The sequence below is a fragment of the Jaculus jaculus genome, chromosome 14, assembly GCF_020740685.1.
Source record: "Jaculus jaculus isolate mJacJac1 chromosome 14, mJacJac1.mat.Y.cur, whole genome shotgun sequence".
In the NCBI taxonomy this organism is placed as follows: domain Eukaryota; kingdom Metazoa; phylum Chordata; class Mammalia; order Rodentia; family Dipodidae; genus Jaculus; species Jaculus jaculus.
Genome location: NC_059115.1, coordinates 52,218,839 through 52,232,478, shown reverse-complemented (window position 1 = coordinate 52,232,478; position 13,640 = coordinate 52,218,839). Strand labels below are relative to the sequence as shown.

The following is a 13,640-nucleotide window of genomic DNA, read 5'->3' as shown; positions in this document are numbered from 1 at the left end:
CCATAGGTTCCAATTGCCTGGACCAAAAAGATAAAAAGAGAATCATTAATTTCATGGTGGGACATTTTTATTTAGTTTTGTCAGCCTCACTGACTCTTCAGGCAATGATGACAGAGGCCATTCACATCTGTCAGTATAATTTGGAAATTCCACTGAACAGACATTAGAAATGCTAACATATCATGACAGGCTGAATTAGCATTTTAAAAGAATTTTGGGCCTGTTGAGGTAGCACCTGGGCAGCAGAGGTACGAAGATCTCTATGACTTTAGGCCGCCCTGAGACAACATAGTAAATTCCACATCAGCCTGGGATTGACAGAAACCCTACCTTGAAAAACCAAAACAAACAAACAAAAATATTCGATTCATTTGTCATTAAGAATTCTTATGTCTGAAATTCATTTGAAAAAGCAAATAAATATTTACACAAACTTAGGAAAATTTGTGTGTGATGCTTTTTAAATTTCTTAGTAAGCTTATCTACTTTTATATATAGGCTAGCCAAATACAATTTTAATTTAAAGAATGATATAATTTATTATACTTCAACTTTTAACATAATTTGTTGCTATAGATAAATGTTTTCTATTTTGGTCTCTGACCTCATGTTCATTCCGTGCTTTACATATTCACTAATAAAGCAAAGAAAGTTTCCCCTTTTCCTGATGTTCAGGATCGGCACCAGGGAAGAATGTCTACAGGAGTGATTGTGGAACTAGTTCAATGAGGCAGAACTTTTTCCACTCCCCAAAGACCAGGGATAGATGTGTAGCAGCACAGAGCTGTACATCCCATGACTTGAGAGGCTGTCACAGGATGAAAGTCAGGAGGTTAAGCCTAGCCTGGGCTACAAAATTACAGTGTAACCTTGTCTTAAAAAAATAAAGAGAAGAAAAGAAGAAATATTTGAGGCCTGTTGGAGTCACAGAGCTGTGTTCTCACCTACTCTCCATCCCCTATGGTGTCAGATACATAGTTAGAGGGACATGTGCTTTTTGTCAGTACCATTGAAAGGTAGAGGAATAAATTCATGAATAAAAATCTTTATGGTCCCTCTAGTCATTAAAATATTTTTCATCTCAACAGCTAGCTTTCTACATGTTATCTACTTCCTGTTTAATGCATATAATTTTTATAGTTTTGGCTGAAGCATTTAAGAAGCTATAACTTTAGAGTCTAAGGAATGTTAAGTACCATTAACTGTATATGTTCACTGCAAATATTGAAGTGCTTGCTTCTCATTTTACATAATTTCTTTACTTAGCATATAAAATGAGTGTCATAGCGATATTGAATGCATGTATTATCTTTGTACTTTGGTTTATATTAACCCCCCCATTACCTTCTCTTGTGTCTTTCTGTCTCCCCAAAACACAGTCCCCTACTTTTTAGCTTTCAAGTCATACGTGTGTGTGTCTAGATGATGCATGAGAGAAAATGTGAGTTTTGTCTTCCCTGCCCCATTACTGTCCTGTTCCTCTTTTTATTCCTCTTCCTCTCACCAAATATGTCTCCTCCTCGTCGTCCTCCTCCTCCTCCTTCTCTCTCTCTCTCTCTCTCTCGATTTGTGTGTGTGTGTGTACACATGTCTGAATATGTATAAATCTAAATCTTGTATATAAGAAAAAACAGTAGTATTTAACTTTCTGAATTTGGCAAATTATGCTTAACATGAATTTCAGCACTTTCCATTTTCCTACAAATGACATAATTTTGTTCTTTATAGTACAACAAACTTCCATTGCATACACACACACACACACACACACACACACACACGTTTCTGAATCCATTCGTTGATGGACATCTAAGCTGGTTTCACAAATTAGCTCTTATAAGTGATGCCACAATAAATATGGAGGATGTGCAGATATCTCTTGTGTACTGACTTAGATTCCTACATTTTCACCAGCTACTGTTGTTTGTTTTCTTCCGAGTGGAATGAGATGAAATCTTAATAGAGATTTGATTTGTATTACTGTTAAATATTTTTTTCTCTCTCTGTCTTCCCCCCCCCCCACACACATTTGTTACTGTATTTTGAAGTGCTTGTTTCGGGGTAGCTGAATATTTTACTATGGAAGTTCCCAATTCTACACTAAAGTACAGAATATTTTCTAGTGAGGCTACAGTAATTATCATTCCACTTCAGGAAAGCTAGCTAAATTTAGTGCATTGCTAATCTCATCAGTACCCATTTACTGTGTGTCCTATGGCTTTGAAAAAAAATTATTTTATTTGTATTAATTTGTTTGAGAAAGAGGCAGAGAAATAAGAGAATATGAGAGAGAGAGAGAGAGAGAGGGAATGAATATGGGCATGCTAGGGCCTCTAGCCACTGAAAATGAACTCCAGATGTATATATCACCTGGCTTACATGGGTACTGGGTAATGGAACCTGAGTCCTTAGGCCTCACAGGCAAGTAAGTGTCTTAACTGTTAATCCATCTCTTCAGCTCACCTTGGCTTTTGTGCTGTTCTGTAAAATCAAATCTAGGGCCTTGTATATGCTAGGCAACACTGTATTACTGAGCTGTATCCCCCACCCTTTGGATTTTGTTAAAGCAAATCTCAGATACCATTTAATTTTTTATGAGATAATCATATTTGAGTTAAAGGGTTTTTTTTTTGTTTTTGTTTTTTGATGTTTTGAGGGGGGGGTCTCACTCTAGCCCAGATGACCTAGAATTCACTGTGGAGTCTCAGGGTAGCCTTGAACTCACCGCGATCCTCCTACCTCTGCCTCCCAAGTGCTGGGATTAAAGGCAGGCAACACCACCCCGGCTGAGTTAAAGTTTTAAATAGAATTACTTAATTAATATTCAAATTGTTTTCATACATAAAGTCACAATTACTCAATGTCTCTTCTATGTCCCAAATATAAAATACTTTATGTATAGAAGAACATTTCTATTATTTAAAACTCTTTGAGCATGTGTTTTTACATGCGCATGAGGCTTTTTTTTTTTTTTTTTTTTTTTTTTTGGTTTTTCGAGGTAGGGTCTCGCTGTAGCCCAGGCTAACCTGGAATTCACTATGTAGTCTCAGGGTGGTCTCCAACTCACCTCCTGAGTGCTGGGGTTAAAGGCATGCGCCACCACACCTGGCAACATGAGGCTATCTTAACCAAGTAGACTGAAATAGTTTTTACTAGTATACTGTTCCACAGCTACAATTAGGCTTTTAGGTGTGTATGTTCAAATAGTATTTTTCATAGAAGTTTCAGTTCATTCTTAAATACTGGAGATGATACTTAACATGTGTTCTGTTCAAAGTAAATATATATTCAGTTTAAATGCAATGTATACTATTAGGGTTATATTATCAATACTTATTTGAATGGATGCATAATTCTAAAGGAATGTAGAAGTTAGCTGTGTTATCTCATTGTTACTTGTGCTTCAGGTTCTTGTGTTGTTCGAGATGCCACTGGAAATGTTAATGACACCATTGTAACAGAGCTAACAAACTGTACATCTGCAGCCTGCAAATTAAACTTTGACTTTTCATATTGTGAAACCAATCCTTGCTCTTATGGCCTAATGAACAACTTTCAGGTGAGCATTGAATTTATAATGGATTGATTCTGTCTTGTCTGTGGGTTAGATTGCTGTCCAGTCTAACTATTCAGAATATAGCTACAAAACAGAGGAGGAGACAGTTGTTACTTGATGCCGTGCACTCCATACTTTATATAACTAACTGGGCAAACAGACGAATACAAAAGGGTAAACTCAGAGACTGTTTATAAGCAAAAACAGCTCTCCATGGTTACCTTTTTATAGTAGAGTATAATTTATACTGTGACATGTTAGTATACTCTTTCAGAAAGGAGACAAGAAACTCACACAAATCTTATTTTTATCACCTCTTTCTGGATTCTGTTTCATTGAACTTCTGGTCTGTTTGCTCATCAATCTCACACAGTCTTGACTAATATAATTATGTAATAACTCTTAAAGTCAGGTAAATTAATTCCTTTTTTTGGAAATTAGTTCTTTTGTTTTTACTTTTTTATTATTGACAACATCCACAATTCTAGAAATAAACCATGATAATTCCCTCCTTCCCCATTTTTTCTTCAAAACGCCACTCTCCATCATATCTCCTCCTCCTTTCCATCAGTCTTTTATTTTGTTGTCATCATCTTTTCCTCCTCTTATGATGGTCTTGTGTAGGTAGTGTCAGACACTGTGAGGTCATGGATATCCAGGTCATTTTGTGTCTGGAGGAGCATGTTGTAAGGAGTCCTACCCTTCCATTGGCTTTTACATTCTTCCCACTACCACTTCCACAATGGACCCTGAGCTTTGGGAAGTGTGATAGAGATGTTTCAGTGCTGAGCACTCCTCTGTCACTTCTTCTCAGCACTATATTACCTTTTGAGTCATCCCTGAGGTCATCACCATGCAAAAAGAAAAGCTTCTCTAACAAAAAAGTGAGAATAGCATTACTATATGGATATGAACATTAAGGGAAATGCTTACCCAGCAGTTTGGTGAACATAATATATGTATTTAGCCAGACACTATCAGGCATTACACCCCTAGGGCTCATGACTTACCCCATCATAGTTTTTTTTTTTTTTTTTTTTTTTTTTAGTATCAGGCCTGTATTCCCTCACATGGAGCAGGCCTCCAGTCCAATTAGAGAGCAGTTGGTTTCCACCATAACAGACATGCCACTATTGCACCCATTGGCTCATTTGGCCAAACTTAAGGCTTGGCAGTGTCCACTGTTATTTATTTGCCCTGATGATTTCTGTCTCTCCCATTGTATCAGTCAGGGTTCTCTAGAGGAACAGAATTACTAGAATGAATTATTTTATAAAGGGAATTTATTGGATTAGCTTACAGTAGTCCAATAGCAGTTGCAGGCCTGAGAATCACCGAACCTGGTAGCTGCTCAGTCCATGTGGCCAGATGCCTCAGCAGTCCCGACCGGCACTGCAGATGGTGCCGGAAAACCTGGAGGCCTCCTGAGGAGCTGGAAAGCCTGGAGGCTTCCTGAGGAGCCGCTGGGTTTCGATCCACGTGGGTCTTCAGTTGATGTTGGTCTTTAGTCCGCACTGGTCTTCAATCCACGCTAGAAGGTAGGGAGCAGCTCCGGCAGCCAAGTGGAAGGAAGGAAGGAAGGAAAAAAAAAGGAAACTCTTCTACCCAGAGCTTCCTTATATCAAGTCCCTCTCTGAGCGGGACCGCCCACTCTGGGGGAAGGGCTCACCCTGGGAGAAAGACCTCCTCCTTTAGTTGATCCTTCCTAGAAGCAGCCTGTGGATTACTAAACAGATCAAGTTGACAACACCTTAACTATCACACCCATGGAGCTGTATACAGTGTAGCTTTTTCCAGCTTTCTGTCAGCTGTCCTACATGAAGGAGGTTTTCAGCTCAGCTCCAGCAAGATTTCTCAGTGAACTTAACAGCCCAAGCATGTAGAGTCTTCAGCAGTTATTTCTTGTCATCTCTTCCTGGTGATTCAGAAATGGCCTGTAATGTTTTTGGGAGCATCAGGGATTTCCCTGGGCAAACAATTTACTGGAAGGTATCCCACCCCTGACACTGAAGATTTTCTAGTAATAAGATAAGGATTTTGGTGCTCCATTGCCCAAAAAAATATGAGTTATTCATACCCTCTTAGATTTTGATTAATTCTCCCCCCATTCTTACTTTACTCAATCTCTTCTCCTGGCCTCCCTTAGGCCTTTGCACCCCCAATAATTCCAATAATCTGTTCATCTGCTTACATATATACAATATCATCCCCTTAAGTTCTCCCCTCTCCTCCCTCTCTCATAGCCCCTTTCTAGCTTACTGGCCTCTGCTACTGATTTTATTCCAACTCACAAGTCCAAACATTTGTAGCTAAGATCCATATATGAGAGAGAACATGTGGGTGGTACTTGGCTCTTTGGGCCTCGGTAACCTCAGTAAGTATAATTGTTTCCAGGTCTATCCATTTCCCTGCAAAGTCCATAATTTATTTTTTCTTTACCACTGAATAGAACTTCATTTAATATAAATGTTATCACATTTTTATTATCCACTCATTAGTTGAGGAACATCTAGGCTGGTTACATTTCCTACCTGTATGAATAGATCAGCAATAAACATGGATGTGCAAGTATCTCTTAGGTACTACAAGGAGTCCTTAGGATATATGGCTAGGAGTGGTATAGCTTGGTGATATGTTAAATCTATTTTCAGCTGTCTCAGGAACCTTCACACAGATTTCTACAGTGGCTGTACCAGATTACATTCCCACCAACAGTGTAGAAGGGTTCCTCTTTTTTCACTTCCTTGCCAGCTTCTGTCATTTGTTTCATTGATAACAGCCATTCTGACAGAGTAATATAGAATCTCAAAGTAGTTTTAACTTGAATTTCCCTCATGACTAAGGATATGTTTATAGGCCATCTGTATTTCTTCTTTGGGAACTCTCTATTTAGTTCCATAGCCCATTTTTTAATTGGGTTGTTTGAATTCTTATTATTTGGTGTTTTGAGTCCTATGTATATCCTAGATATTAGTCCTTTCTCAGATGTAGAGCAGGCAACGATTTTCTCCCATTCTGTAGGTTTGTCTCTTTGCTCTACCCACAGTGTCTTTTGCTGTACAAATCTTTGTAATTTCATGGGGTCCCAGTGGTTGATTAGTGGTTTCATTTCCTGGAAAGACAGGGTTATATTCAGAAAGTCATTGCCTACGCCAAGATGTTGAAGGGTTCCCCCTACTTTTTCCTCTAGCAGTTTCAGAGTTTCAGGTCTGATATTAAGTTCTTTGATGCATTTGGACCTAATTCTGGTGCAGGGAGATAAATAAGGAACTGTTTTCATCCTTCTATGTATAGATACTCATTTTTCCCAGCACCAGATGTTGAAGAGGCTGTCTTTTCTCCAATGAGTATTTTTGTCTCCCTCCACTCCCCCTGAGGATCAGGTGGCTATAGCTACCTGGACTTACATCTGGGTCCTCTATTCTGTTCCATTGATCTGCATGTCTGTTCTTTTTTTCCTTTTTTAAAATATTTTTTGTTTGTTTGTTGTTTTTTCGAGGTAGGGTCTCACTGTATCCCAGGCTGACCTGGAATTCACTATGGATTCTCAGGGTGGCCTCAAACTCACAGCGATCGTACCTCTGCCTCCCGAGTGCTGGGATTAAAGGCGTGCACCACCACACCCAGCTTAATTTATTTTTTATTAACAGTTTCCATGATTATAAAAAATATCCCCTAGTAATGCCCTCCCTCCTCCCACTTTCCCCATCTTAATCAGTCTCTCTCTTATTTGTTGTCATGATCTTTCCCTCCTATTATGATGGCCTTGTGTAGGTAGTGTCAAGCACTGTGAGGTCATGGATATCCAGGCCATTTTGTGTCTGGGGGGAGCATGTTTGCTTTTGTGCCAGTACCATGCTGTTTTTGTTACTGTGGATCTGTAATACAGGTTAAAATTAGGTATGGTGATACCACCAGCCCCCCTGCTTTTTATTTTTTTGCTTAAATTTGTTTTGGTTATTAGAGGTTTTTTGTGCTTCCAAATGAATTTTAGGATTGTTTTTGTATTTCTTTGAAAAATGCCATTGAAATTGTAATGGGGATTGCATTAAATGTGTAGATTGGTTTTGATGAGATCGACATTGTCACAATATTGATTCTCCAATCCAAAAACGAGGGATGTCTTTCTATTCCCCAGTTTCCTAGGTTTTTTTTGGGGGGGGGGGGCAATTGTGAATGGGAGTGGTGATTCCCTGATTTTATCCTCAGCATTTTTGTTGTTAATATATAGGAAGGCTACTGATTTCTGTGTGTTTATTTTGTATCCTGCTACAGTGCTAAATGTGTTTATCAGCTCTAACAGTTTGCTGGTAGAGTCTTCAGGGTTCTTTTTGTAAGGAATCATATCTTATGCAAATATGATAATTTCATCTCTTTCTTTCCCATTGTATCTCTTTTATGTCTGTCTCTTCCTTTATTGCTATAGCTAAGACCTCCAGTACTATATTAAAAAAAAGTTGGAGATAGTGGACACCATTGTCTTACTTCTGATTTTAGTGGAAAAGTTTAAAGTTTTTCCCCATTCAGCATTATGTTGGCTGTAGGTTTGTCATAAATAGCCTTTGTTATGTTGAGATATGTTCCTTCTGTTCCCAGTTCCCCTGTAGGACTTTTATAATGAAAGAATGTTGGATTTGTCAAATGCCTTTTCTGCGTCTATTGAGGTGATCATGTGATTTTTGTCCTTCAGCCCATTTATATAGTGTATTACCGATTTGCATATGTTGAACCATCCCTGTATCTCTGGGATAAAGCCTACTTGATTGGGGTGAATGATCCTTCTGATGTATTCTGTTTGTCAGTATTTTGTTGAGAACTTTTGTCTATGTGTCTATGTTCATGAGGGAGATTGGCCTGTAATTTTCCTTTTTTGATCTGTCTTTGTCTAGTTTTAGTATCAAGGTAATGTTGGCTTTGTAGAAAGAGTTTGGTAGAATTTCTTTTCTATTTTATGGAAAAGTTTGAGAAGCATTGCTTTTAGTTCTTCTGTTAAGGTATGGTAAAATTCACCAGTGAATCTATCTGCACCTGGACCTACTTTAATTGGGAGTTTTTATATATATATATATATATATATATATATATATATATATATATAAAACAGTATATATATATATATACTGTTAATAGGGTCTCACCTAGATAAGTAGTTAATCTCTTGATTTAACTTTGCTAGGTCATATAAATCAAGGAAATCAACTGATTTCTTTCAGATTTTTATTTATTTATTTATTTCATATTTTTAAACTTAGTGGAGTATATGTCCTTAAAGTATGTCTTTATGATTTTCTGAATTTCTTCGGCATAATCTGTTGTACTGGTGCCCTTTTCATCTCTTAATTTTATTGATTTGTGTCTTTTTCTTTTGGTCAGATTTGCTAATGGTTTATCAATCTTGTTTATCTTTTCAAAGAACCAACTCTTTGTTTCATTGATTCTTTGGATTATTTTTTTTGGTTTGTATTTCATGAAATTCTGCCCTAATCTTTATTTGTTCCTGTGTAATGATTTTTGGTTTGCCTTGTTCTTCTTTTTCCAAGGCCTTAAGGTGAAGCATTAAGTAGTTTACTTGTGACTTTCTAATTTTTTTATTAGTTATGTACACAGAGTATACAGTCATGTTGGTACCATTGTTATCCTTTTCCCTGTCTTCCTCCCCTCTGCATTATGGAATGTGGGTCATGCATTGTGAGAGTAGCCATCAGTTATGGGAAAGAAGCAATGTCTTTGTGCATAATGACCCCACATGTGGCTATTGCATTCTTTCGTGAATTTCCCCTGAGCCATGTTGGGTTCATTTTAGGTTGCTTCAGTAATGAGGTCTTTGGAGCCTCTGTGTCTCTGGCTATCTGGTTTGGTAGGAGTTCTGTGTTCTCTGTGTCTCTTTCACCCTTGTGCTGGTACCAGGTTCACCAAGAAATCAGCACTCTTGCTCATTTCCCCAGTTACTCTTAGTTTTATAGAGTGAAGTTAGTGCCAGATAAATGTGGTAGACATTATTATTTTAGAGAGAATTTAATAGGTGTAGGCCCTCTTGTAGCCCACAATTGGTGGGAGCTTGATAATAGAGAACAGGCTCATTTTTTGATATGGTTCTGACTTGATTCCCAGCTCCACCTGTGGGTTCTGTTCCACTGAGTAGATCAGTTAGCCAAATCAGGAACAGTTGGTTTCCCAGCATGGCTATGCACCATTATTGTACTTGGGTGAGCACAACGTCAGGTTGTTTGCTGCTGAGTAGTTTAGACCATGAGTTGCTTGGACAGATGTTGGTCATTTTCCTTCATTCGCTCCTGTAGCACTTTCTGCACTAGATGAGCTAACTGTTTGGGGACTGACTCTCTTACAGATTCCAGCCAGGTCACTCCATGTTCCCTACCAACAGAATATGGTGTTTTAGGCAGTAGGGTCTTACTAGTACCCTTTGGTAGGTCATCGAGTATTCTGACAGAAATCTATCTTCTTTCGAGAAACCTTGTTAAGTCTCTCTGATCAACAGCTCACTGTGGATGTTAGCCACATGCTAGTACTGGGAGTTACAGGCCAGTACCTAATATAAGGAAGAAAAAGATAATTAATGTAAAAGAGATAGAATAGGGAGAGAGAGAAAAAAAAAAAAACAGGAGAGAAGAATAAGGTTAGTCTTCATCATACCCTCTCCAGGGCTTTGTGATTCAGGTGTTCCCTCCAAGGGCTTGATGAATTTCTTAATATAGGAACTTAAAGGAATAAATTTTCTTTTCTGGAATGTTTTCATTGTGTCCCAAAAGTTTTGGTATGTGTGTTCTCATTATCATTTGATTCTATGAATATTTTGATTTCCTTCTTGATTTCTTTATTGACCCATTCATCATTTTGTTGTGTATTGTTTAGTTTCCATGATACTTTGTAGTTTAATTCCATTGTGGTCATTAATTCAGTCTTTCTGTATTTGTTAAGGTTTGCTTTGTGTCCTAATGCATGGTCTATTTTAGAGAATGTTCCATGTGAAAACAATGTATATTCTGTAGCATTTGGATGAAATGTTCTATAGATACCTGTTAGGTCCATTTGTTCTGTGACCTCCTTTAATCCAGATGTCTGTTTATTTTTTGCCAGGATGAGCTGTCAATTGATGAGTGTCAGGTATTGAAATCACCCACTACAACTGTGTTTGGTGTCCTTAACTCTAATAGTCTTTGTAGGGAGCCCCCATGTTAAGTACATATATGTTTAGGATTGTAATGTCTTTCTTTTGGAGTGTGCCTTTAATCAATATGAACTGACCAAAGAAGAATTTCCTAGCTAATGTTTGTTTTTTAAGTCTACCCTGTCAGGTATTAGGATAGTGACACTTGATTGTTTCCTAGGCCCATTTTCTTGAAACACTGTTTTCTAGCCTTTCACCCTAAAATAGTGTCAGTCTTTTAGGGAAAAGTGATTTCTTAGAGGCAACAAATCATAGGATCCTGCTTTTTAACCCAATCTGCAAACCTGTGTCTTTTGGTTGAGATATTGAGGCCATTGATACTTAGTTATTATTGAAAGCTATGTATTTATTCTTGCCATTCTTCTTGTTTTATATAGTTCTTCTGGTTTTTCCTTTACTCTTTGGTATTACTTGTTATTTGAGTATGGTTTATTTTTTTCCTCTTCCCTTATGTGTATACTTCTCTTTCTTTTCAGCGTAGATGGCCCTTTCAAGCATTTTATGTGGAGATGGTTATATATTTCTTTAGCTTGTTTTTGTTGTAGAATGTCCTTATTTCTCCATCTATTTGAATGGATAGTTTTTCAGGATAATTTAATCTTGGTTGACAGTTGTTATCTTTCAGAACTTGTAATACACCATTCCAAGCCTTTCTGGCTTTTAAAGTTTCTGTTGACTAACCTCCTGTTACTCTGATGGGTTTACCTTTGTATGTGACTTGATTTTTCTCTCTAACTGCTTTCAGTATATTTCATTTGTGTGTTTCATAGTTTCCCTATAATATGACAGTGAGAGGTTCCTTCCTGATACTGTCTGTTTGGTGTTTTATAGGATTCTTAAATCTGTAGCATCACTTGCCCTGTTTGGGATAAGTTTTCTATGATTTTGTTGAAAATACCTGCTGTGCCTTTGGAGTGAAATTCTTCTCCTTCTACTATGCCCTGAATTCTTGTTTGATCTCTTCATAGTGTCCCAAATGTCTAGAAATGCCCATTCATGCCTTCCTATTAACTTGTTTTCTCTGTGTTGGACTGTATTAGATCTGCTTTCTGGTCTTCTGGTTTAGATATTCTCTCTTTTCCCTGATCCATTCTACTGGTGAAACTTTTTACAGAGTTTTCTATTTGACTTAATCTGTTTTTCATTTTTAAAGGTTCTTACTGGTATCTTTTCATTGTTTCCATTTCCTTATTCATGTTTGTATTGATCTCCTTATTTCATTAAGTTAATTTCCTATGTTCTCTTAGGATTCCTTCAGGTGTTTGTTTTCTTCTTTGGTTCCTTTGATTTCTTTGAGGATGGATAGAGTTGTTGTTTTTTTTTTAAATCTTTGTCAGGCATTTTATCTAAAACCCTCAGTGGATGCCACTTCTGGTGGATTTATAATTTTGTTGGGATTGTATTGTTTTGATATTTTTGTGTTTATTGTATTGTAATGTAGAGAATTTTGTATCTTGAGTTAAATTGATGCCTGGGTGATTTAATTATCTGCAGTGTTCTTAGCTGTGTAAATCCAACTTTTTATATCTTCAGGGTGCCATGTGTAGCTCTTATAAGAGAAATGGCAGAAGTGACCCTAATTGTTGAGTTTGCCTGCTATTCAAGTGTTCTAGTAGACTGGGTGGGGCAATTTACTGGCAAATTCTAAAATTCTACCGAGCAATATACACGTTTAATTGAAACCTGCATAGAGTATGCAAGAGTGAGGAATAAAACAGATAATCTAATAAAGCCAAAATATGTGAGGGTGTGTGTTGCTCCACACCCTTAATCCTGTCAGCTGGGGCATTGAGATTTCTGGTCTGCTGGTTTCCAGGTCAACTTGGGGCTGAGTCAGACCCTGCCCCCAATAATGACAGAAGAAAAAGACAAAGGCCCTATAAGTCTGGAAGCATCTAAGGCAACAATAGTCAACACCAGTGTCCAGCTTATTTGAGAATGGTAAAGCCTATCAAGAATATGTAACACATAACCTGCCCTGACATGGAAAGAGAGATTAGCACTTCCAGTGCAGGTGTGTGTACCTGCCTTTGTGTAAGTAGGCCCCTTTACCTTTTGCTATGACTTCCAATCTCACCAGTGCTGAGTGCCTACCTGGATCCTTCTCTGTTGTGCTGTATTTGTTCTGATCCTCTGAGCTGGAGGCCCTGGGTGGGGGTGGGGGGTGCGGTGGATAAGTGAGTTCTCTGGTGGTTTCGCCTTGGCACTGGCAGTTGGGGCATGGGAGACTGTAGGACGCCCAGAGTTGTGCTGGAACCTTCAGCTGGTCCCATTTGTGATCTCCATCAGCAGGTACTCAGCTGGTCCCTGCCACCTTCACCTTCAGGTTTCTTGACTTTGGGAGGAGGCTGATATGAGTGGAAAGCCCTTCCGCCTCATTTCTGCTCCTGCAGCTCGGTGCTGGGCGCATGAGTGGGCAGGCAAGTGGACCTGGGCTGCTGGCGCCTTGGTGTGATTCTGGCTGGTTTCCTCCTTTCTGGAAGATCTGAGTTGCTCCTACTTCTCTGCTGTGGTTGATAATAATTTATACACCTTCACTTTTTGGTAGAATAGTGTATTTTTCTGTTTCTTTGCTTTTTTTTCTCTCCCTAGGCTGCCTTGCATGGCTACTATCTTACCCGGAAGTCATCAAATTAATTCTTTTACATATCAGAATACTATTACATTATCCTTTTTCAGGATATGTCTTTGTGTTTTAGGTTCTTTGTAATCAGTGATGTTCCCAAAGTTGCTTTATGTAAATGTTCTTTTTTACATATTTTAATTGAATTAATTTATTTATTAGACAGAATGGACTTTAGCCACTGCATATGAACTCGAGATGCATGTTCTGTGAGATACATCTGGCTTATATTGGTACTGGGGAGTCGAACCTGGGTCCTTAGGCTTTGCAGG

At 38.2% G+C, this 13,640-nt stretch overlaps 1 protein-coding gene across 2 annotated transcripts in view; it reads left to right on the top strand.

The window, feature by feature from the left end:
• Positions 1-13,640, top strand: part of Slc12a2 (solute carrier family 12 member 2) — a 108,873-nt gene that overhangs the window by 50,178 nt on the left and 45,055 nt on the right. For both annotated transcript variants that reach the window (XM_045133572.1, XM_045133571.1), the window contains exon 10: positions 3,408-3,559. In XM_045133572.1, the coding sequence (XP_044989507.1) occupies positions 3,408-3,559 (152 nt within the window). The remainder of the gene's footprint in view (positions 1-3,407; positions 3,560-13,640) is intronic.